General features: G+C 55.6%; 9 protein-coding genes across 9 annotated transcripts; 4 read left to right on the top strand and 5 right to left on the bottom strand.

Moving 5' to 3' along the window:
* Positions 1-486: 486 nt before the first annotated feature.
* On the top strand, positions 487-1532 carry COL26b_006351 (uncharacterized protein; the record flags this gene model as incomplete). The annotated part of the gene is made up of 2 exons (XM_053179172.1): positions 487-549; positions 648-1532. 2 exons carry the CDS (start codon positions 487-489, stop codon positions 1530-1532), a joined length of 948 nt encoding a protein of 315 aa, XP_053036929.1.
* A 2739-nt stretch (positions 1533-4271) lies between these two features.
* Positions 4272-4567, top strand: COL26b_006352 (uncharacterized protein; the record flags this gene model as incomplete). Its single annotated transcript, XM_053179173.1, has 2 exons — positions 4272-4490; positions 4550-4567. The coding sequence occupies 2 exons, from the start codon at positions 4272-4274 to the stop codon at positions 4565-4567; spliced, it is 237 nt and encodes a 78-aa protein (XP_053036930.1).
* Positions 4568-7106: 2539 nt separating this feature from the next.
* On the bottom strand, positions 7107-8547 carry COL26b_006353 (uncharacterized protein; the record flags this gene model as incomplete). The annotated part of the gene is made up of 3 exons (XM_053179174.1): positions 7107-7825; positions 7873-8296; positions 8344-8547. 3 exons carry the CDS (start codon positions 8545-8547, stop codon positions 7107-7109), a joined length of 1347 nt encoding a protein of 448 aa, XP_053036931.1.
* Positions 8548-13174: 4627 nt separating this feature from the next.
* Positions 13175-13754, bottom strand: COL26b_006354 (uncharacterized protein; the record flags this gene model as incomplete). The annotated part of the gene is made up of 3 exons (XM_053179175.1): positions 13175-13381; positions 13445-13610; positions 13657-13754. The coding sequence occupies 3 exons, from the start codon at positions 13752-13754 to the stop codon at positions 13175-13177; spliced, it is 471 nt and encodes a 156-aa protein (XP_053036932.1).
* Positions 13755-15300: 1546 nt separating this feature from the next.
* COL26b_006355 (uncharacterized protein) lies at positions 15301-16166 on the top strand (the record flags this gene model as incomplete). The annotated part of the gene is made up of 3 exons (XM_053179176.1): positions 15301-15424; positions 15500-15702; positions 15990-16166. 3 exons carry the CDS (start codon positions 15301-15303, stop codon positions 16164-16166), a joined length of 504 nt encoding a protein of 167 aa, XP_053036933.1.
* A 1592-nt stretch (positions 16167-17758) lies between these two features.
* On the bottom strand, positions 17759-18555 carry RPL24 (60S ribosomal protein L24; the record flags this gene model as incomplete). The annotated part of the gene is made up of 3 exons (XM_053179177.1): positions 17759-18043; positions 18097-18240; positions 18505-18555. The coding sequence occupies 3 exons, from the start codon at positions 18553-18555 to the stop codon at positions 17759-17761; spliced, it is 480 nt and encodes a 159-aa protein (XP_053036934.1).
* A 721-nt stretch (positions 18556-19276) lies between these two features.
* COL26b_006357 (uncharacterized protein) lies at positions 19277-20647 on the top strand (the record flags this gene model as incomplete). The annotated part of the gene is made up of 2 exons (XM_053179178.1): positions 19277-19443; positions 19600-20647. The coding sequence occupies 2 exons, from the start codon at positions 19277-19279 to the stop codon at positions 20645-20647; spliced, it is 1215 nt and encodes a 404-aa protein (XP_053036935.1).
* Positions 20648-21143: 496 nt separating this feature from the next.
* On the bottom strand, positions 21144-21977 carry NPC2_2 (Phosphatidylglycerol/phosphatidylinositol transfer protein; the record flags this gene model as incomplete). Its single annotated transcript, XM_053179179.1, has 3 exons — positions 21144-21373; positions 21489-21661; positions 21922-21977. 3 exons carry the CDS (start codon positions 21975-21977, stop codon positions 21144-21146), a joined length of 459 nt encoding a protein of 152 aa, XP_053036936.1.
* A 752-nt stretch (positions 21978-22729) lies between these two features.
* On the bottom strand, positions 22730-23203 carry CBP4 (assembly factor cbp4; the record flags this gene model as incomplete). The annotated part of the gene is made up of 3 exons (XM_053179180.1): positions 22730-22851; positions 22906-23090; positions 23154-23203. The coding sequence occupies 3 exons, from the start codon at positions 23201-23203 to the stop codon at positions 22730-22732; spliced, it is 357 nt and encodes a 118-aa protein (XP_053036937.1).
* Between the last annotated feature and the right edge of the window lie 1261 nt (positions 23204-24464).

The raw sequence follows: 24464 nt of genomic DNA on the forward strand, positions 1-24464 counted from the left end.
CGTAGCGACGAGCACGCTAGATCCCACCGGAAGGACACGCCTCATACCGTGAATGTTTAGACTTGGCATCATCTGTCTGGAGCCAGAGTGTCGGGTCTGGACAGCTGATGGCTATGCAGGCAGGGGTTCTGGACCGCGCGCGAACTCCTCGCCTAGCTTCCAGCTTATTCTAGACAAGCGCCATAAGCTTGGCCTCACGATGCCTAGACCAGGGTCTCCAATTCCCACATTCGCTTGCTATGGCTGAAGAGAGAGTCTAGATCTGATTGAAAATAGTTTCGGCAATGGGAATCAATGTTCCCTGAAGAACGCAACTCAAGATCGACTCTGTATATAAGTGCCAAGAATCTCCCGGTCTCCTCAGTGTCTTCTCTCTCATCATCACACTCACTCTTCAGATCACAATCTAATACCACTTTCCTTCACTTCGATATCATCCCATTCATTCAACTTTCATTTCATATCCACCACCTCCAAGTCGCCAAGATGCACGCTCCTACTATCGCCCAGGTCGCCACTCTTGGCATGGCTTTCTTCGCCGCAACTTCCGTGGCCATGCCAATCGCTGGATCTTCCGATGCTGGTCTCATCGAGGCAAGTCCATGATGCGTCTCTTCACACTTCACAATCTAACACTCTGTCTGCAGCGATCCACCGACATCTCCGGCACCGGTATGGCTCTGGAGCAACGTGCCCCCAAGACGTGCAAGCGCAAGAACGGCGTCTGCGTGGAGCCCACCCCCGGAACCACCACCGGCACCAACCCCGACGTTGTTCCCGTTGTAGCGAGGAGCCCGAAGGGAGGCGACGCAGCTGTGGACGATGCCAACAACAACAAGGCCAACGGAAAGAACCCCAAGAGAAGCCCGAAAGGCGGTGATGCCGCAGCTGATGACGCCGGCAACAACAAGGCCAATGGCAAGAACCCGAAGAGGAGTCCCAAGGGTGGCGACGCCGCAGCCGATGATGCTGCCAACAACAAAGCCAACGGAAAGAACCCCAAGAGAGCCCCCAAGGGAGGCGATGCCGCCGCTGATGACGCCGCCAACAACAAGGCCAACGGCAAGGCTCCCAGAACCGTAGGAGCCGACGACAACAGCGCTTCCAAGTCGACCACCCAGGACGACAAGAACAACAACAAGGGCGCCTCGGGTCGCAAGGGCGGCAAGTCTAGCACCAAGACCAGCGGCAAGACCACCACCTCCACTTCTGGCTCCGACGACAAGAGCACCACCAAGGTCGACGACAACAACAAGAACAACGGCAAGGACAACAGCTCCTCCTCCTCCTCTACCAGCGGCTCCGACGACAGCAGCAAGACCACCGTCGTCGTGGACGACAAGAGCAGCACAAAGGTCGACGATAACGACAAGAACAAGTCTGGCAACAAGCGCAGCCCCAAGGGTGGCGACGCCGCTGCGGATGATGCCACGAACAACAAGAAGGGTCACGGCCGCCGCCAGGAGGATGGGGACGAGGAGGACTTTGATGTCGACTTTGAGGAGGATGTTGACTTTGACGATGAGGAGTAAAACCGCTCACAAGTCATCGATCCGGGCTGCTGACTTGGCCTCATTGGTGGAATTGCTTTTTTAATTTGTCTCAAACTTTGCCTCTTCGGCTGTGCTGTATCCTTAGATTACGTCGTGTATTTCCGTACTAAAATGTCATTTTCGTTCAAAATTTCAACTCAGATTATCAAAGTTCATTGTGATTTCTCATCATCTGCAGAGAAAAACAAAATTTGTGTCGAATTTGCCCCGTAGCCCGCTCATCTCGGATTTGCATTCACGCCGAACCGGACAAGATAGCATAACCACTGCCTCTATTCCCAACTCCATGACGAACGGGGTGGGTCATGCGTTCTCCGTCGGTCTGGATTTGATCGTCTTTGAGTTCTAGTCATGTCTCATTACGGACTTCTCCAGGGCCTGTCGAGCGGGTAGGTCGCAACCGCTCTTCAAAGGGTAGATCCCTGGCCAAGGGGGGCTCAAACTCTAAGTCCGACTTTACGAAATACCGCGGCCACTTTTTGGAACTTCTAGACCCATTGTAACGACTGTTGCAGTGGGATGATATTGGGTGTCTGGAGTTTCTCGAGATTGAGGGCGGCTTGCAGCGTGGTATACCGAGATGAAGTCCGGATACGAGAAAGAGCAAATCCTCAGTGGAACGCAGTTCGGATGTATCGAAGAGATTACCTGCGAGTTCCTAATTGCTGGTATTCCGTCAAACTTGTTTAAGGAGAGGCGCAATCTTCTAGCTATTCAACGTGTTTGGGCTACTGACCATTGGCAGGGATCAACACACTTGAACTTGGTTAGGGGCGTGTTGCAAAGCCCCAGTCTTGCAGGCATCAGCTCTTTGCTTGTCACCGGATTAAATCCGAGTTGCTGACAACAGCGTACAGATCAACTTGGGCAGAGACTCCTGTCGATCCCAAGAGTCAACTGCGATAATGTTATGTTGCAAATCAGCCAGATGCAGATTCATGGTCTTCAGTTGCTCGTCCAGACAAACAACCCCAAACTACACCCTCCAGATCAACAAGTTGAATCATTCTCAGAACTCAAAACAGCGAGAGTGAACCTCATCACACCTTCAGCCAAATCGCCAAGCCCCTGGCTGTTGTTGAGACACTGCTGTCCACTCCATCATATCCGCGGCCCGCCTTCGAGTATCCCCGCGCGGACCCGGAGAAGAGCGACGCGTGGGACCCCCTTTTCCGCGTTCAGGGGCCCAGCACACGGAATGGACCGTCCCCCGTACGGAAATATCCTACGAGACGTTTCTCTTCTGCGCCTGTCAGAATGGGCATCATTGCTGCGAATCCTCGAATAGAGTTTGGGTCCCCTTCGACCCACTAATATGCGCGCCGTACGATACGACTTGGTCTGTGACGTGCTGATAGGGGGAAGTCTGTATCACAGCTATGAGAATACAACAACTATCACGATCAGTAAACATCGCCATTACAGCCATCAAAATATTCTTCAACGAGCCATTCGCATGCATCGCATCTCGCCATACTCAAAGAGAGTTCGCAGCCATGCAGTCAGCCCCTGTTCAACTCCTTCCGCATCAGGCAGTCGCCAAGCTGCAGCAGCACATCTAACTGGTCCATCCGTATCCATCACCCAACCGGCCAGTTCAATACCGCCGACGGGAACCCGGCAAGACTACGACAACACAGCTGCGTGTATGTGTTCTAAGCCGACTTTAACGAAGATTCCGCGGTCGTAGCATTCACTAGTCGGTTAGGCGGCAAACAACGCCCTAAACTCTAAATGTAAAATTCCTCTACTGTTACGTAGGAGCAAACGTGGTCTTGGGATGTACTGCGAAACGCGCGCGTGCGCCACCCAGTGCGCCCTCACCAAGAGAGAAATCCTCCGACAAAACGTGGAATGTGCGCTTGTCGCGTGTAGTTTCATCTTCTCCAGAAGAGAGAAGAGGGAAAACGTCTGGAACAAGCTGACGCAAACTGGCACCGCAGCGCGCACGATCCAATCGCTGTGAGAAAAACTCTAAAATTCAAAGAATGAGAGGCACCTGCGCGCAGGTTCAGACAACGTGTGCAGTGTGTATCCCATCATCGGACGAAGTTGCTCTAGATCGTGTAATGTAGGCGATCAATCAACTCAGCCCCCAAAAATAAACATCAGGGTCGCCCCCAGGCCCGCAGCGCCAAGTCTTGACTCGTGGGGTTGCCCAATCCCAACCCTCACCCACCCATCTTTTGAAACTTGGTACGGCGTCTTCATGCTTGGTTCGAGCGCTGCCGTCCAGAACATACCAACGACAGGCGACGTGTTACCTGATTGGGCCGCTCTTACCACCTCAGCCGGACACTTTTCTGTAAAGACGTAGAGAAAAGAAGGGAGCCCACATAATACGCAACTAAAGTTCGCGACTCGCGTAACTCGGCAGGCCTCGCATCATGCTGTGACATGGGCACCTGCCGCTCACGGGGGGGCAAGGCGAGACGAAATGACGGGAAGGCTACCCAGCAGTCTGGATCGGTCCTCTCCGTCGCTGTGGGAGAGTTCCACCCCGTCTGAAGCCCCATAATCCGTCTCATGAGACCAAACGACACGAGTCGATCAATCCTCTGTATATAAACCACGGCGATGCCTCCTGTACATCTACCTCTCGTTTCCAAATCAGCAGCAGCAACAGACAGTTTTCACTCACTCAATAATCACAACTAATACCACTCTCTTTATTTTTCTCCGGTAGAAAAAAAACCAAACACTCCCTCAATAATCAAAATGCGCGCCTCAACCGTCTTCGTCACCCTCTTCGCCACCCTGGCCGTCGCCATCCCCGCCCCGGGCCCCAAGAACGAGCTCTCCGCCGTCGACGAGGCCTCTCTTCTCGTCGCGCGCCAGGGCGCGCCCGCCGGAACCTGCAACAAGCCTGACAAGGATGGTTCCGCCTGCGCCGCGCTCAAGTGCCAGAGCAACTCCAAGTCTGGCCGCGGTAACAAGGTATGTTTTCGCAGCGACTGCTAGGCCTTGAATGTGATTACTAACGTGTTCTTTCGCAGGTCTGCTGCTGCAACTAAGCTTAGTCTGAACACATGGGATATGGGATGGTTCCCCGTCTATGGCGGTTTGAGCCAGCTTGGCGAGCGCACGATAGCGCCCCTGTATGGATGAAAACTCCCAGGGCCTCGCAGACGAATCTCAAAAACATTTCTTTTCATTTTTGGAGGCGATAGAGCGGGTTTTGTGAAGTTCGATAGATGCTCAAATTAGACAAGGAATAGAGTTTCGTCGGGACCCGTCCCAGTTTTGAGCAACGTTAAACCTTCCGCTAAACTCCCGATGTGCGCCTGCTGATGGTGGTGGTGCAAGTAAGTTTCGGTACACGTTGGGGGAGAGTTTTCGTAGTCTGTCTCGTCCGAACGGAAACAATCCGGCTGGCAGAAATTCTGAAAGTTTTCACCGCTTCGCAACTCCGAGGCTCATGGTCTTCAGCTGTTGCGGTACCCGGATACGAGTTTGGCTAGAAATCATTCACCAGAATGGTCGGACTTAAGGCGGGTTGCACAGGCCGCACCGCATACTCACCGAACGACCAGCCGTCTCGCATGCAGATCATATTGAGCGAATGGACAGTCGATCAATCTGGAACGACGCATCTCGAAACTCTCTCCATCATCCCGCCCACCCTCAACAGCACGACAGACAGCTCCTGCGAGCGCATGGCTAGACACGACCTCATGCACGTTGCACTGTGGATGATGAGCACGCCGTCGTCAACGGTGGCGACGCCCTCGCCCCCTTCACTAGTATTTCGTTGGCCCCCATCAACTTTAAGAGCCAGCTGCTCTGCAAGTATGAACGCAAAGTTGGATAAGTTCATGCAGTTGGTATGATCGCAGACGCTTATAACGATAAGGCTCACCACCAGCCATCGGCCATCAAATGGTCAAACGCAACCAATCCCTTCTACCGGGTCAAATCGCCCCCGTCGCCAAGGTATCATCGTATCAATCAACATAAGAAAAAGGCGACCCCAAAACCCAAAACAAGCAACTAAAGACGTCCTCACGACATCAAATCAAATCCATCAACACGCACCAAAAACACCCAAAAGCCCAATCCTACAAAACCCCCAACCCACATCCCGCAGCCCCAATCTCTCCCCCGAGGTCACCGTCACCATCACCATGCCCATCTCACCTCTGGCTTCACCCAATCAAACAAACAGCTCACAGCCCAACCCCAAAAACTCTCACAGGCCTCGGCCCACTCCTCGGAACAGACCCCGACGTCCCCTGCCCAATCGAATCAATACCCCCCGTCCCGCCGGCAAACCAGCCCCCACAAGCCTCCGTCATGACCGACCGGCCGCCGTACGCTTCAGTCCCGTCTCCTTCCCCGATTTCCCTCACCCAAAGCTTCCGATTCTCAAAAAGGGATGGTCTCTTTCCGATCGGATCGACAACACGGTAAATTCCCCCCTTCATCCCTCCATCTCGAACTCCCCGGATCCGAAAGCGTGCAGTCGCGTCGTCGTTCAGACGTCTTCTGTTCTTCTGTTTCCGTGTGTGGTGTGCAGCGTTCGTTCCCGGGACGCATACTCCAATCTCAAAGCCAAGAAACGGCGAAAGGCCCCCTTTAAATACCATCCCTCGGCACATCCGGCCCCAAAAAGGTGGACCCTCCCTCCGGTCCCGCCCCGACCACACACTGTGAATCTTCACACTAAAAAAACTCACCGGCGGCCCGGCAGGCAGGCTGAAAATCATCCCCCCCACATCAACGAAACCCCGTGACGCCAAGGTTTAATGAACGCCAAGACCCGCACTTCCCATCTCTTCAACCACAGCCACGAACAGAACGGCAAACGGCACCGGCCAAGAGGCAGGCTGTGTTCAAGAGTGAAGATCCAAATGAAACACAGAGACAGAAGGTCAAGAATAGAAAAGCGTAGTCGTATGGGGGATATTTGAGGCAGGCGGGACACAACCACACAACCTGCGCCGCGCATCCCGCGCACGCGGCTCGGGCAGCAGTCCCCACCTCCCGCCACGCACCAACTAAGTCCGTCCGGGAAAGATATAACAGCCCCACATCACCGCCGATCCGGCCTTCCGGTTCCGGAAAACGTGGCCTGCTCATGGCCAAGTGCCGCCAACATTCCCCTACTCAGACATTGACTGTCGCTCCCCTCTTCCCACCTTCTTTGACACATTCATTCCTTCCGTTTGTCTTGCTTTTTGTTCTCTCTTGTCTAGACCATCGTCATTTGAATCGTGTTTTAACCACCTCAGATAACTCAGACATACCCAAGCGTGGGGGAGATTCTGGACCGGGGAAGTTGTTTCAGAAAGGAATGTTCATCCAGAGGGAAACAAACATCATCATGAGAATGCGGATTTCATGTTCGTAATGAGTGACTTGATGATTACTCTTCATGTTGAACTAAATATTACAAATACAAATCCCTACTAGCCATATTCCCCCATCCATAGACGCCGTGCAAGCAAATTGGTATTCTAATTCAAACTTCCATTCCACGCAGTCTTCTCTGTAAAAGCGTAAACAACACTCGCTAGATGGAGGGTCCCAGCCATCCATTGAGATCGGTCTCGCTTAGAAGTAGCCGTGGTGGGGGATGGCGACAAAGATGCCGGTGAGGACACCAGCGAGCAACAGGGCGCAGAGCATGGCCTGGATGAAGATGGTGTCCTGAATGGTACGGAGAGCAGGTTCCTCGATCCAGACCTCGCGATCGAAGATCTTGCGGATAATATTGCGCTTCTCGTACTTGACGATCCACGGTTCCGACTCGAAGCTGTTGGAGGATCCGAATGAGTCAAGGGAGGCTCTACGCTTCTCATCATCGGTTTCCTCGTCCACGAAGAGCTCCCAAGGCCGGACGTGGCGGTGATGCATGCCGTGCAAGACGACACACATACCCTTGTATGCAGCCACGAGGGTGGAAATGCCGAGGACCCAGCCTATAGCAGCCAGAGCGCGCCAGCCTCGGCGAGCGCGGCTGAGAGTGATCAAGATGGCGACGACAAAGGCAACGGCAATCAGACCGACACCAAGGGCCCGAGCAAAGGTGACGCGGGCGGGGTTGCCGTTGCAAATCGACCAGCGGATGAAGTTGGGGTGGTTCTGCTTGCGGAGCGAGTCCTCGACGACCTTGAGCGCGATGCGGCAAGCCGAGGGATGGGTGGTCGTGGCGAGGGCATGAAGGGTGGCATCACGGTCCTTGGCTGAAAGATTCAACTGTCGCGGAGCACCATCCATAATGTAAGTGGCAATAACGCGATCAATCTCCTCGCGGAAAGGCTGGATCGTGACTGGTGGCGGTTAGCAGATGATATGATGGCGAGGCGTGGTCACTTACATGGCTGCTTGGCGCCAATGGCGGCGAAAGCCTCGCTTGCCTGCGAGCGGTAGGAGTCGGCGTTTGAAACACCGTTGGAGCCCGTGTAAACCGACTCCTGATCTTGAGGGGGGGTGTGCGGCGGGGTGCCAAACGGGTTGGGGTCCTCGACGACCGCGGCGGCAACACCAGTCTTCTCAAAGTCGGTACCTTTGAAGATCTCCTGGCCAGGCTTCTTGCGCATACGCGATGACTTGTCCTTGAAGAGGCGCTGGAGGACCTCGTTCTCCTGAGCTGTGGTCCATTCGGGTGCGAGGGCGAGATCCGAAGTCTTTGCCTCCTGGAAACGCTTGGTGTAATCTCTGTGCCAGAGGAAGAATTGGAGGTTTTCGGCGGCGAGCTCAATGTAGACGAGATAGTTCATAAAGTCGCGAACAGTGCAGGGCTGACGAGTCAGTTACGATCATTGGGACGCTAAGAATGGGTACCTACAGGGCATGTGCCGCCGTTGATGATCTTGTCAAAGGCCAAAGATTCAGGGATTCCGGCAGGAGTACTAGACTTGCCAGACTTCAGAGAGGAGGTAGTGCTGCTGCCCTTCTCGTCGCCACTGTCAGACACGTCAGAGGAGCTCCCATGGACGGAAGTGCCCGTGACGTAGACAGGGCGGCGGTAGCTGAGGGGAAGAAGGCCCATGATGAACGAGGGATTCGTCAGGGATGGTGTTGAGGTAGATGATTCGCGTTGGCGAGAGTATCGTAGGGTCTAGGTGTCGTGAAGAGAGTTGGTGGAGGGAAGATGGATGGTTGTGAGTATCGGTATAAGTTGAAAGCAGGATTGAGTGAGTGTTGACGGTGACGTTTAGCAGGACCGCACTGGAACGAGAGAGCTATATTAGGTAGTTGTCGATGAAGCGAACTGTAAGCTACTGCAAGATCAGAACTGGTGTTCGCCTCGTGGTTGGTGAGACTGGAGTAGCGATGGAATAACCGGGTGTCTGGGAAGGAATGAACGGCGGGAGGGCAGGTGTGATATATGCGCTGCCCTGAGCCTGCATTCCGCGTATCCCCAGATATTGGGCCGGAGCTGATGTGACGGGCGAGACGGCCAGACCCCACACAGCCATCACGGCTAGACCAGGTTGTCAAGCTTTGGCCGGCTTCCGTTGACGGAGAGGGCTGAAGCTGGACCAATCCACAAAGTGAAGTTTGGCCTGCGCCGGGGTCGCGGTGGAACCGGATGGAGGAGGCGGCCACACGTTTGGTGTCTTTGGCGGACGAGAGTGGGCGAGGACAACATGGGAGGTGGGGCGTGGTTTCTTCTCGGCCTTGAGAAAGAGTGATGCCGATATCAAGAGGAACTTGGCAGGCATGGAGATAGACGCAGACGTACTAGCGTGGACGGACTGGAGTGGACGCAATGTATTAGAGTGAGAGACATGGCTGCGAGTGGGTGTGTTGACCGTCGGCCGAGGAGAGAAGGAAGAATGGCGCTAGCCGCTTGCATCGAGTGTTTGTTGAAGCAGAGAATTCAAGGTTCATGGCCGACACGGTGGCCGTTGCATCTTTCTCGTCTTGCAAAGGCAAGCGTCTGTGAGGTTGAATCGAAGGTGAAGGTGGTACGTTAGGGAGCGACGGTCGTTGACGACTCGGGAGACGCAGCCATCCGCAAGTGCGATCGATGAAAAGCAACTGCACGCAACGAGCGACGCCTCGTCAACGCCGCTGCGTCCTGTTCAGGCGCATCTCCAACGAAGAAGTGACGAAAGACCCAATGCGGCAGAATCCCAGCTGATCATCCGCAGCAGCTGGTGATTGGTAGAGCCGGACAGGCACTAGCATCGCGGGCTTCCCCGAACGAGTTAGGAGGGCTTCGACAGCTGAGACAGTCGAGCTGGGCTTGCTTTTCTTGGTGACCACTCCGTACCCTCGAATCTGGCTGCCATGCTTGGGATAGATGGATGGAAATGAGAAACATGCAGTTAATCCCGGCAGTCTCCATGGCACTGCAGAAGATCGGCTTCGGGTTGGAGAAATCCACAGCCTGATGTTTTTTTGGTGGTTTTTGTTTGCTTGGTGGATGTCAACTCGGCAAAGGCCGTGGTTGACAAGAATATCTTCATGTTCGACGAGCTGAGGGACCCCAAGGCAATCGAGGCCATGTCCGGAAGCTGGGCCGTCCGTTTTCCTCATGACTCCAGCGGGCTGGACCCGAACGGGAGGGAGCTACCGGTAGCTCTCAGCACTATGACGAGCTGGGCGCCGCCTCCCATCCCAAGCCTGCATCACCAAAGGCCTCGTCTGTTGCGGGCGAAAGAGCGCCACCCAGAGAGTCAGGGTCTGAGACGTATCATCAGGCACGGTACAGGCGCGTCTTTGCTTTGTTGCCGAGGTCAGGTAGTAAGGCATGATGCTGAATTCATCAGTCTCAGCGGGTCAGTCAGATCATCCATTACGAAAGTCTTCTGGAAAAGAAAAGAAAGACGGCGCGCTGGTAACCAACCGAAATCGATATCTCGCGACAAAAGAAAGGTGAAGCTCATGCATTGGGTAGTCCGCATTTCGTCCAATCTAACTTTGGACCAGGGAGAGCCACTGGAGAGGGTCGCTCAACGAGCACAACCGCCTCGTCCACCACTAGTCCCAGGCGAGGCGGGCAGGACAAGCTGGGAACAGGCAGTGGAGAGGGAGGAGACAACGGGTCAAGTTGGGACTGTGTGGTCGTGGTGTCGAGTGAGGCGTTTGGAGGCTTGCTTGTTTTCACGTTGCGTAAAGGGAGAAAGCAGTCACTCACTCACTCAGGCTTCATTCAGCAACTTAGGCCGTCAGTCACCTCAGAGGGGCAAGAGGAAGCCAGCCGCCAAAAAGCAAGCAGCAGGAGCAAGGGGCAAGAAGTTCGGGCTGACATGGTCTGTGCTGCTTCTGCTGACCGAAGCACGTGCACGGACCAGGAACTGCCTCCTGCCACCCATCCAAATAGGAAACAGGGGTGGGCGCTTGTCCGGTGAGAACCTTCCCTCAGCTGCTCTGCATCAAAGATGCAGACATCTGCTTCCCGCAGAAGGTGCAGAGCTGGGGCCAAGAGCTGCCCCTGCCCCTGTCCTTGCCCCTGCTGGATCCAGCCTCGATCTGTGCCTGCCAGTCCGTCGTCAAACCAGGCACGACCGAGGAAAGCTCCCGTCCAAGTGTGAAGCCGTCTTCCAACTCCAACACCAGTGGCATCAGTACCCAACCATTCATCATCGTCGTGAGAGCGCCTGTCAGCCCGACAAGGAGTCTCCGACCATCGATCGTGTCGCATTCTCTAGTGTCGATATCGACCCCAAACCTTCGCCGTTACTCTGCGCCAGTCCTTGACTTTGTCCTGCTCAGCCCTGTCATACAATTGTCCCCGAGAACAAACGACCTGCAGATCGCGTGCCCGCACCCACGTTTCTATCATGAGGTTTAACAGAAACAATGGTCCTTGATCGCAACGAGCCGACCTTCAGGGCCAGATCGGCGCGTCTGATTCCCTGACTGCCTCTCTGGAGGACAATCGACGCTTGGCATTGCTCATGTCCGTCGAAATCGTTTCTCTTCGCTGTGTCTGGCGGCCCTTTGATGCCCATACATGTCCGAATGCAATCTTGTTGGTTGTCGGTCTTGATACGAGACAAATGGCAGCGTCTGCACCAACGGCTGTCTCCTGCTCCCTGACCAAGGGCACCTCGATCATGTCTTTTCGCGAATCGCTCCGTCAACCCCCTGCTGGAGAGAAACAGCCAATCAAGACCCCGACCGGCAGAATCTCCAGCTCGTTGCGTCCAAACACCAACTAGATGCGGTCTAGGCCGGGAGACTCCAGCGTCAAAGAAAACTGGCTCCTATCTTGCTAGCCTCGCCGACTACCTTCGCCGACCTCCGCCTTTGTCTTGCGGTGCGACAACCGATTCGATTGCGCTCCCGATCACGCCCTGTCCGTGCAACTCGATTGACTAGTCTTCCGAATTGGCCGGACTTCAATGGTTCCTCCTTACTGACTAGTATTCTGGGGAAGAAGCGATGGCCCAGTCGTGCTTCAACGTCGCGCCAGGAGACCCAATGGGACGCATACAACGACACCCACAATCTGAGTAGGCAGTTGGCTCTTGAAAGCGCAGGACGGGAGGGTCTACGACAGACGAGACAACAGGCACAACGATACACTCTACAGAAGGTGCTGCAGTCACGCCCTGGACGGTTGAAGAGATCATGGTGTCGTTCACGTTCTTCCAGTCAATGTCCAAGTTTTGATGCCGACACGCTGCTCGGAGAGCTGAAGACATCCCAGTGCAAATCATTGCTTCTGCGCCGAAGCGACCCTCTACATCGGGGCAGGCGGCGACAGCTTGCACAGTATCCCTGTGCCGGGCCACACGTCACTTTCCCAATTGCGACGCTGTTCCCGGTCCGAGGAGGGGGATCTCCCGGACAGATGCCAGCTACGTCTCGCATTGGCTCGCCTATCGGGGCAGCTGGGTGCCCATATTGTCCGCATTGCACCGACCGCGTCTTCTCGGTGAGTGAGCTTTTGACCTCACCAACTTGACTGCCAAGCCAGCCTGCGGCCATCCTCAAGCCAAATGGAGTCGACTTAGACGAACGTTTCGGTTGGTGTGACGACGAATAAGCAGTATCTGGAGCTAGCATTGGGCTTGGTTCATTCCACAGTCTGGACCGTTGGCTCTGCTCTCCCGCAGGGGCCGCTCTTCTTGCTGAGCTCGCGCCTCCACCCCAGTCCGTGTCTTTGGGTCGTGGCGCCAAGCTCCTGTCACGATCTCAACTCCTCACATTAGCAGGGTTGATTTCCGGCATGTTCCTGCGCTAACGTCCACCATGGCTGGCGCAGTCCTCTCCATCTGGATTGACACAGGTTCTCGCCGACGGCCTGGGTTGCGTCTGCAGCCTGTGGCTGTCCAGGCAAGCACGTTTCCTCCTCGTGAATCACTTATGAGCGGCTTACAATGGAAGCCCGGAAAGAATGCGAATGTCTCTGACGACTTAAAGATGTGTCTCGCAGCTGGACATTGAACACGTGTGGCTTGGGATCGTCAAAGCGGCAGGCATGCTTTGCAGCAAACGAAACACGTTTAAACAACAACATAAATTTACATGGGCGCTCATGGATTCCTCCTGATGAAGTTTGTGGCACGAAAATACTCTCTCGATTCGATAGTTTCGAGACGACAAGTCTCTGGTACCTTTCATCCGCCGCCGTGACACCTTAGTCGGCGGGAAAGATGAGACATTGCTCAATACAGCACCTTAGCTCAGGAGCGCCCATCAGCAGACGTCTCGGAGCGTCACCAGTGTTTTTCGGAGATGTCGACGGTATTAACATCCACGCCGTCCTTGAACCACCTCTGCGCATCTTCAATCTTCACGTCGTTCCCGCTCATTTGCCTTTTGCGCATGAGACCGTTTTCTGCAAAGGTCCAATCCTCCAGGCCATAGGTCCGCCACCACTGTCCCGATTCGTCATGCCACTCATACCAGAACTGAACAGCAATCTGGACATCGTCAGCCATGCCTTTTAAGAATTGGAATTCGGAATATATCGGTACGTCACTCACTTTATTGTCGGTGAAGGCAAATAGCTCTTTTCGGAGGCGGTAGCCATTTTCCTTTTCCCATTTCTTGGTCAGCCACTGCTCGACCTCGTCCCGGCCTTGCAGGAAGGTGTCCCTGTTCCTCCAGATGGTGTCTGGCGTGTATGCCATCTTGACTTTGGACGGGTTTCTGTGCTTGTCAGACTTCTGCGTTCACCGAGATGAAGAGCACGGACTTGGTGTTCCAACCATCCTGGGCCGCCTTGACCTTGGTCCTCGCCGTTTCCTCAGTGAAGGGCGGGAAGGGAGGTCGTGATTCGTCTTGCGTGGCCATAATTACAGCTTTTTGTTTCGATTCCTATTACCAACGTCTTTTTGCACGATGCTTTGACGAGCTGGACTGCGTTGAGCGCAAATGATATACGAATATGACGCAACTGTGAACTCGGGAGATGCACGCAATAAACGGACGAAGCAACCAATCACGGCACGATCCGACAGGGATATCGGTGTCTGTCAGCTGTCACCGACGCCCTTGGGGGATTTGGGCAGATGCCGCGGGGTCTGGTCTCGGTGAACGAACGACGGCGGCGAGTTCTAAAAATTGCAGCTGCAGAGTCATAAGGCTGAAGGCGTTCAAAACTTTTTCATTTCTTTTGCATCATCTAGCATCGTGGCAGCCAGGCGTTAGTCAGGGTCCGACGCCGGCCGCGCCCAGACAGAGGCGACATCAGGCGCACGGCGCATCACCGTGAATCAGGTACCAGCCGGGAACGCTGCATTTCGGTAACTCGCCCGGCGATTTTGGACGTCTACTCAACAAACGCTCCTGTAGCTTCTGCACATCATCGACACATGTTTAAATCAGGCGCGCCGGATCTCGACGACCCGTCCCGATCCTTGTCCGTGATGACAAACCAGACTTCTCACTAACTCAAATCAATTTGTGGTTTGCCAGGGCTTGGCGAATTAACTCCGAAGAGGGCCCCCAGGGATGGGCCGAAAGACAGGCAGTGTGAGCTCGGACGGCCGAGACCTCAGAGGCCTTCGCGCGGCCCCCACCGGGGAGGTCGACCACGAGGGGCGCGCCGGGGATCGGAGGTTTGGGCGACGTGCCACATCCAAACGGACGCGGCATAAACGGCCGGTCTTGCGTCATGTCTAGGACTGTGGACCAAAGAGGTGCGCAAACTGGTCCTTGGTGTGTCTAACGTGCAGGAAGATAGCAAATGTCTAATTAGCTTTTTTTTTGGTGTATCCCACCCTAGGTGAGGTACCCGTCGCCGTCTTATCGGCGCCGGAAGTTTTTACTGGAAATATCTCATCGTGATGGCTGGGGCCGGGCCAGGCTGGATCCCCGTCGTATTCCGCCGCGTCCAATGTAAGGTACCTGACCTGCCTACTTGCAAAGGCACGGAAAGCAGCACCTCACACAGCAGCTGCGCCCACTTCTTTTTTGTCACAGAAACTGCAGAAGCAGGCAGGAGAGGAGCGGCGACCCGAGGGAAGCTGCCGCGGGGGGTCTTCGGGGGGAGTGGAGGGGCAACTGGAGGGGAGGCCACTTCCACGTCGAACATAACCGGGCCTACCGTCCCAGGAAAGAGTGGCCGCCCCGCGCCTATCTACAGAAATACAAATCATCGGCGCAGCTCCACTTCCCTCGACGTGGAATCTCGCAGAATTCAGCGCGGGACCCTGACTCGACGATCGTCTTTGCCGCCGCTGGTTGCTGCGAAACCCGGTGCCAGCCTCAGACTACTAATTGAAGCTCCTTTCTCTCTTCCTCCCCCGGACTTGCTTCCTCTCTCCTTCAACCAACTCACTCACAACCACACACACTCAACCTTTTCCCCATCAACACCAACCCAAACACATTCACAATGGCTCCTATCAAGGCTGGCGAGCAGTTCCCCGAGGGTGTCAACTTCCAGTACATCCCCTACCAGGCCGAGACCTCTGACTTCAAGGTCTGCGGTATCCCCATCAAGTACGACACCGCCAAGGGTAAGTCACGTCGTGCCTCCTCTCCTCTGCTTCTGCTGTCCTTTGGGCCACGATGCTGATCGCCTCCCCGCGCAGAGTTCAAGGACAAGAAGGTCATCATCGTCGCCCTCCCCGGCGCCTTCACTCCCACCTGCTCCGCCGCCCACCTTCCCGGCTACATCGCGAAGAAGGACGAGCTCAAGGCCAAGGGCGTTGACCAGGTCATCTTCCTCGCCTACAACGACCCCTACGTCATGTCCGGCTGGGGCAAGGCCAACAACGTCACCGACGACTTCATCGTGAGTTCTTTTCTCGGTTGCTGTTCTTTCCTGCCACATCATCAAACACTTCCATGGTTGTTGCTGTTGTCTACCCCTCCCCCTCCTTCCGTGGGGCCCTCACCGACTCCGATAAAAATGATTGCCCCCACCCCGCCAGCCCACTTTCGTCAGCCCCTCCGCCAGTGGTCGATTATGATACCACAGGAGAAGGAGGAAGCTTGATCGTTGCAGAAAAATCACATCATTGGGCAACTGTGTCCTCTTAGCAATCAGAAACAATGAAGACTAACACCGGCCTCCCACAGATCTTCTGCACCGACAACAACGCCGAGTTCTCCACCTCCATCGGCTGGAACCACGGCGAGCGCACCGCCCGCTACGCCATCGTCGTCGACCACGGCAAGATCATCTACGCCGAGAAGGAGCCCGATCTGCAGGGCCAGGAGGTCTCTGCCGTCGAGCCCGTCCTCAAGGCCATCTAAGGTCCTGCCGCAGGTCTTGATAAAATGCTTATGACGAGATGACACACAAACCCCCAATTAGAGAGAAAAGGGAGGAAATTAGACAAAGACGCCTAGACGACAGGAGACGAAAAGTTCTTTAGACATTCCCCCTCTTTCATTCTTTAGAATTTAGAGCAATGAAATTTGAGTAAAATCATCATCTTTTCCCTCGTTGGTGTGAGATGCCGCCTTTGCTGAAGGAATGAGAGCTAGGTGAGGTGAGGTGAGGGGTCGATGTGCGTTGAGTTGTCCAAGTGCTCCGGCGCGCGCGGGGGATGGGAGCTCGGAAATCCGACGCGGGGCCGGGGTTGGTCCTCCGATTCGTGCGCGGCGGACATCAAGGTTGGGTGATCCGATCGCTTGGGCGTGGTGTGGTTCATCTCATGTCGAGTCATATTGTGTTGTATGAGCGCTGCAATGCCACTGGCTTTCTGCATGTTTAGCTGGCTGGATCTTGCATCAATTGTTGCGCGTAAGGAAGAAATGGGTAGATGCTACGAACGGCGGAAGGGGTTCATTTTATTTCCAGCTCGTGGCATATGTGTGAGAGATTGCTCGCAGCGGGAATCTGGTTCTCGTCCGATTGATATGCGCATGTGTCTTGATTTGCGAGGTGAGTTTGGTGTCGACGGTGGCTGGGACGTAAGATGCAGTGTTCAACAGCGCAGAGACGAAGCGTACCTACCTAGTACGACGGGCAACTCGACGGACTTTGTACCATGCTGACTTCGCGGCACAGGTGGGATGGATGGATGGTTGGTTTACCGGATCAGTCCTCCCGTCGCCTTTTCGATTTTGATCTCACTGTTTGTCTCTGCTTGCGTTGCGTGGTGAGGCGTCTCGGTCATGGTGGCGACGTATGGATACATCACGGGTTGTTTGATAGAGGACTCGCGCTGGGTGAGGATGGCACTGTCTGGCCTCCCTTGGGAAAGCGTTCTATGGCTCCCATCTGAGCAGGCCATCGTCTGGCGGTAGGACAGTCCGGTTGAGGTGGCGCTGTTCGGACGGCAGCAACATTTTGGGCGAGATTACATGTAAGCCCATCGTGGGACGAGGTCATCAACGCCTAGGGGTGCCGAGGTATGAAAGCATCACGTCAGTCATAACCATTCCAGAGACAAGCAATTCGACGACTGGCGGATCAAGTCCCATGCAATACATCACGTTCATCATCTCACAGACACAGCACCCCACCAAGAGCAGCATCACGAACATCACCCCTCCGCTTCATGACGACAAATCTTAACTTGGTAATCCCGTGGGACAATCCATGCATTCCGTGCTACCGTGATTTGTGTAGTTATAGAACCAGCCGTCAAAAGCACAAAGAACCCTCGACTCCAGATTGTGTGTGTGGTGGTTGGACCTGGCTTTAACGCGTTTCGTATTTTGATCCATTTACATTCCTCGCCAAACCCCGTCTCGAGGCCGCGCCGCCGGGCTACGGCGGCGGTGGAAACCGCAATGCATTTCCCCTTCGCTTTTTGGTGCCCACACGCTTCCCTTGCCAAAAAAAGACCATAAACCCCCTCACTGAGTTACTCCATCAAGACAGAGAGATTGACATCTTAGCGGGTGGTGGCCTTGACCTTGGGGGCGGAGCCCTTGGCGCCCTGCTTGCCGACGATGCGGCCGGTCTGGCCCTTGCCGGCGGCGGCGTTCTTGGCCTTCTCGGCCTTCTTGGCGGCGTTGGCCTCGGCCTTCTTGTCCTTGGACTCCTTGATGGCGGCGGCGCGGGCGGCGGAGCGGGCCTCGGGGCGCATGGAGCGCTTCTCCTTGATCACATCGAGGGAGGCACCAACGATGGCACGCTGGGCCTTGACGGTGCGGCGGGTGCGCTTCTTGGCAACCTCCTGCGGGGGGAATCAGCAATCTGCATCGGGGCGAAGGACGAAGGGTGACATACCTCAGAGATACCCTTGCGGTGTTGGCGGCGGTACAGAACGGTCCACGAGATGCGGCGGGGGTTCTTGCGCTGGAGGAAGAGGGACTCGGACTTGCCGTTCTGGAAACGGAAGATCTTGCTGTCACCACGGACGTAGAGCTTACCCTGTATTCAGAGTTCTCGTCAGCGCCTTGTTCAACCATGCGTGATGTGCCTGCCCATTGGTCCCAGTCTGCCTGTCCTCGGCATGCAACATCGTTCCCGTCGATCGTCGTTGTTGTCCTTGCTCTCGTCCATTCGTGTCCCATCTGATCTCCTTCTGCATTGCCCCTCCAGATCCTGCACAACTGATCGACGGGAAGACGTTGGGTTTGCCGTGGGCGGAGACGGGGGATTGCACTGAGCTGGCCGATGGTGGTTCTATCGTACCTTTCCAGGGTAGATTCTCTGGCCCGAGAACGAATCGTCGTACGTGCGCATCTTCTCGATTGTCAGCAAGCCTCCTCACATTGGAACCGTCTTTCCCATCCGTCCAGGTCCCTTCGCAAACACTTCTTTCCTTCCCACGATGCCGGCCGCACTCAAAGCCCACGAGCCGTCGTCCAGTCGCAAAAATCCTTCACAATACACCAAAGTGACGTCGACTCATGGCTCGGTGGCAAGGGCGCGGTGCGGCGCGGCGATCGTGGGAAAAAAAGCGAAAAGTATCTTCGAAAAAGGGGATGGACGTAGGGAACCGCAGCAAGGATTCAAAGAACATACATTGGCGGTATTGAATGCGAACGTTGGCTGACTTGTCGGTGATGGGGGGGAGGTCGAAGGAGGAAGTCCAAGGCGTCACGCTCTTTTGCTGAGATTCAATTTTCGCAACGTCGCGCGGGCGGTGCGGTTTGGGCCGGTGTTGTGGGGAATTCGCTCCTTCCCTCAGTGCGGTGGTTGTAAAGCCCTGGGTGCCCCACTCTGGGACGGCCGTCGTTCGCTTAAGAGCGCCAATCACGTGCTCGGACTGGGAAGGAAGGAAGGAAGGAAGGTGCGCTCCGACTTGTGTGCCTGCCGTGTGGCGCGCTGGTGTTTGCCCTGATGCCCTGTGGCGGTGCACGAGTTCCGCCCGCCCGCTTTCAGTGGTTCCGCGAGGTGCTGGTCACTTACATCGAACGGGATGAGTTGCTGGGTGAGAGTATCACGACCGCTTTTGCAACGCATGACTGTCGCGAACCCGAATGCCGTGGCTGACTTGGTCCTGCGCCGGTTCGGGGAGCTGCCGGCCAAGAGGAAGCCTGCGGTCAGAGACAATGGCCTGCACGAGTGGGTTCCCCTGAGCGGCATCGTTACTGAGCGGGATGGCGTCCTGACGTGTCTGTCTCTTGCGTAAGTTGGGCGTTACATGGTGTTTTTCGTTGGAACTTCTTTCACGAGATTTGGCGAGATTTACGATAGGCACGATGTAACTAGCATGAATGGCAATACTCAAATCCACCCTCACTCGCCTCCCATCTTCATGTGAGCTGGACTAACACCCAGCAGGACAGGCATGAAGTGTCTCCCGGCCGCCAAACTCCCCCAGGCAAAGGGGAACGCCCTCCACGACTGGCACGCTGAGGTCCTCGCCATCCGCGCCTTCAACCGGCATCTCCTGGATGAATGCCGCCAGCTCCTGTCAGGGGAGTCAACCCTCGTCAGACGCCGTGAACATCACGAGATATCCCCAGACGCGCCCCAGCCGTTCGCAATACAGGACGGCGTCGCGCTGCACATGTACTGCACCGAAGCGCCATGCGGCGACGCAAGCATGGAACTCACCATGGCCGCGCAGGAGGACGCTTCGCCGTGGGATATGCCCGCCGCTGCTCCCTCCGAAGACGCCGGCACGCTCCCCGGACGGGCCTACTTCTCCCGCCTCGGCGTCGTCCGCCGCAAGCCCGCGCGCGGCGACGCCCCGCCCACCATGTCCAAATCCTGCTCGGACAAAATCGCCCTGAAGCAGTGCACCTCCCTTCTCTCCTCTTTAACCTCGCTGCTCATCTACCCGGGCAACGCCTACCTCTCCTCCCTCATCCTCCCGGAGACGCAGTACTCCGCCGCCGGGTGCGAGAGGGCCTTCTCCGCGCGTGGCCGCATGGCGAGTCTTGACGGCCAGGCGTGGAGTGGCGGGTACAGGTTCGCGCCGTTCGAGGTGCGCACCACGGAGCGGGAGTTTGCGTTCTCGAAGCGGGAAGTGAAGGCACGCGCGGAGAAGATTGCGGCGAGTAATCTGGCCGCGGCGTGGACTGCCGGCGGGCTTGAGGAGGGGATGATGGGGGGCGTGTTGCAGGGCCGCAAGGCGTTTGATGCCAGGGGCGCGAGTGCGGTGTCGAGGCGGAGGATGTGGGAGGAGGTTGCGGCGATTGCGGATGAGCTCGGAGATGATGGGGAGGGGTTGAGGAGTGCACTGGCTGGGGTGACGTATGCGGATGTCAAAGGAAGCGAGATGCTTGCGGCGAGACGGGAAGTCAAGATGGAGGCGAGGAGGGAGGCTCTGGCTGGCTGGGTTGCCAATGTCGGGGATGACAAGTTTGAGCTGCCCAAGAGGTGACCTCGAATGGGCTTACGATACCAAAGACAGGAGAGGAATACGCGTAATACACCATCACGTTAGACAAACATGCCATATGTCCAGGCTTTGCAATGTTTCATTATGCAGAGACTCGGTATCGCATGCGGAAGGGCATCACGCTTCTTCCCTAGACCTTCGTCTTTGACCAATCCCTCATGAAATCCTCCAGCTTCGCCCAGAGCAAAAAAGACGGTGGGCACAGTCGTGTCAGTCGCTCCTTGAGTATGTTGCGCGGAAATTTTGCCCTTTTTTAAATTCCTTTGTAAAAACATCCACACGCTGAAAACATTTTTTCTTTCCATGGGGACCCGGTATCTCGACGACAACTCCCCTAGGGGCAAAAGGAAGAGAGAGGGACAGACGGGATGATCATCAACAAAAACGCTTTGTATTTTGAAAATGTTTTACGTTTTTTTTTTGTCGTTGGTGTCATCAGGTCCAGAAATGTTTCTCCTCAATTCGGCCCGGGAACTGTTTACTCGACCTTGCTCTCAAAGTTCTCACCCTCGACCAGGTCGGGGATGTCGTCCTCCTCACCGTCCTTGCCCTCCTTCTGCATGTTCTGGTAGCTCTCGGCGAGCTTGCGGAGGGAGGCGAGGGAGTCGGGGCCGAGCTGGTTGAGGATGCCGGGGACGAGCTCGGTGAGCTCCTTGTCCTCGCCGTGGCCGTAGATGGCGAAGGTGTTGGCGGGGACGGCGGCGTGGACTATTGGTTCAGGTCTCAGCGGGATGTTTCTCTCAAGTGACAAACAGCGCGTGCGGCAGCAGCACAGCACCGCAGCAGCGACAGCTTCATGCACGGGGACGGGATGGTGACATACCCTTGGGGGCAGCGAAGTGTATGACGTTGCCGTCAGACTTGAACATGTTGACCTCCTCAATGGCCTGGATGGGCTGGACGTTGAGCTTCTTCAGGGCGGCCTGGAGCTTCTTGTCGTCGGCGGCGGAGCGGGCAGGCGCGCGCTTGACCTTTCTGCGGGGGGTGCCCTTGCCGCTGTTGTCGGGATCGGTACGTTAGCCATCTGATGTTCCCATATCAAAAGCAAAGCCGCATTTCGGTGAATCGTGCTCTGTCTGGTGGTGACAATTTTTCTCTCGTGGTTCGGAGGTAGAGCTGGGGGCAGGTGGTGAGGGGTCATTTTTCGCGGATTGGTCACAACATACCCTGCGCACACAACCTTGTCAGCCTTGCTCTGCGAGTCAAACAGCGATTCCTGCTCTAGGAAAATCAATTCCAGAGCTCAAAGAACAAACATACCGATACGCGCGGAGGCACCGAGCTTCTTGAGGCGTTCCTGGACGTCCGACATGGTTGCGATATCGACGGTGGTGTTTTTGGCGGAGGGGGGAGGTGGTGGTGGTTTGAGGCGGGAGTGGGGGGTGGTAAGGTGGAAGGAAATCGGGCGGGTTTAGGGAAGCTGTGCGCGGGTACCTCAGGGCAATTAGCAAAATGGTCTCTCGTTTTCGCAGGCGACGGCGGGCAGAACCAGCCGCCCAACCAAGAAATTTTTTTCGCGGCCGGGGGGGAAAGCTGCCCAGGTGCACTGGCGATGCCGGGGAATTTTTCACTTACCCGTAACTCGTTCGTATGTCCCGTCTTATGTCGTAAGGCTGAGCCGCTGGAGCTGTGGTGATGGTCAATGTCAAGATGGATGTTTTGTGCGTGCCAAGATTCTTCGCTTGCGGAAATAGTATGTGCCGAGGCTTGTGTGGTGTGATCTCACCGACACTGACCGAAGCACACCCGGGGAGGTGAGGGGCGGTGGAGGGGTCAAGTCCGCGAAATTTTGCAGCGCGAACATCACTATTCGATGCAACAATTGGAAAAGCCGAGATGTCGTCTCCATTTGATTTGTAGCTTCGTAGATTCGCTGTTCTCTTTGACTACCCAATTACAAAGTTCTCTCCTTGAACGCCATTGACCAGCCCTCATAGGTTTCATGGTATCTTCTGTTGTTTTACAGCCATTATGATATGCACCTCCCTGGTGTCTGGCCCGTCATGTATAATACAGTCCTCGCTCGCGACGGACGATAATTCATAGTGTCGAATGATCATCGCTCTACAGTCCCGACTCTTTCCTCATGGCCTCCTGCTGCGCCTTGATGTCGTTGTCCCTTTGCTTCTTCGCCGCAAGCTGCGCTATCCGTTGCCTCTCGATGTCCTCGTCTCGAACCGTCCAGACTGCGCGCAGGTTAGCAAAGCCACCTCGGACATATTCAACAACCGCGAACTTACTCGGCTTGTCCGACTTGGAGTACTCCTTCAACTTGGTGACGAAATGGTCAAACTCGGCCTGCGTCTTCTCACGGTTCTCCAGACTCCTCTTCTGCAGCTCGGGGTTGTATCGCTTGAAGAGCTCCTCCTCGGTCGGGGTCACCCAGATGGTGAAGGCCGGCCCGCCGACGCAGATGGCCGCTCCTCTGGAAACAAATCGTCAGTCATTCGTTTCTTTAGCATTATTTCCATTCGAGCACCGCACATACCCCAGCACCATCTTTCCCCATAACTTCCAATTGGTAGCCTTCTTCGACATTGTGACCGTTTCTCGTGATTCTCTGGCTAGAAGATGCACAAAAGCTCAACAGGCCGGCGCGGAGGACCTCGGACTAGACTTCTGCGACGGGAATGCTACTACCGCCCAATCGATGACGAACCTGACGCGCTTGATTGGAGATTTGCCTTTGCCGCTCAAAAGGGAAGGCGGTGGGAAGCTTTCTATGCAAAGTTATGTCAGCAGAAGCTGGTTGGCTCACGGATCCGGCGGAGGTCCATGCAGGTGATTCTATCCCAGCAGAACGTGTGTGTGGCTTGTGCTTCCCCAAGAAGTCATTCAAAGGCCGTTCATTCGTTCCTCCGAGGAATTAGAGCACGCCGCAGCTCCTCCACGGCCTCCAATCATGAAGTGGTAGGGTCCGTTCGAAATTGATTGAACACGCCCACGAGGACTGAACCGTTGTCCGTTCGGCTGGTGTGGCACACCGTTCCGTTAACCATTCGCACCCACAGACCAGTTCGCAGCACATCCTCTCCGCGATTCGACCTCATGCCCAGGCGGGATCATCGATGGTTGGGTGTTGATGCAGACTGCAGGTTCGTGGCGCGGGCGGGCGGAAAGGCGCAACGCCGTGGGATGAGTATGTGTTCGTCCTTGGTCCAACACAATGCGCGGCAGAGTAGACATAAAACGACACAAGCAGCACAATGGGGATGTTGGTTTGGATGCGGCATATTGTTGCTGCTGCGGAAAGAGGCAGAGCAGCGAATGAGAAACACTGGAAATGAACCGACGCGCACTGCTAGCAGCCACATCTCAACGCATCTCATCTTTCCTCCGTTCTCCCGCCGTCGTGCTCTGACGGAACAATATTGTCTGGCTTGATGATGGGATGAAAGGAGGGAGAGCGAGCACCGACCCCTCCGTGATGGCGCGGCAAGAGTTCCCCGGAAACACAATCTGCGCGGGAACTTGCCTGCCCGCAAGACACCCTTCTGAAGATGCAAAGAGTTCGGCTTAGCCTTTCGAGGCAGATGTCGATGCCGTCGTGGCGAAAAAGGGAAAAGGGAAAAGAAAGGTTGCTCATGCGTTGTTGAACCTGCCGTCATTCCCGTCTTGGGCGGCGTGGTTGTTGTTGCATTTCCCATGTGGATGGTCCATCAATCGCGCGCTCATTCGACGGGCGGCCGTTGAAGGACGTCTTCGGTCCCCACAAGGAAACGCCGGCTTGCGACCGCTCAGCCCTCCAAGGTGATTTAGTCTATTAGTTCCTCGTGAGGGCAAAACGGTCGTGCCTGAA

The sequence above is a fragment of the Colletotrichum chrysophilum genome (assembly GCF_026319265.1).
Source record: "Colletotrichum chrysophilum strain AFK26 chromosome Unknown scaffold_46, whole genome shotgun sequence".
NCBI lineage: Eukaryota > Fungi > Ascomycota > Sordariomycetes > Glomerellales > Glomerellaceae > Colletotrichum > Colletotrichum chrysophilum.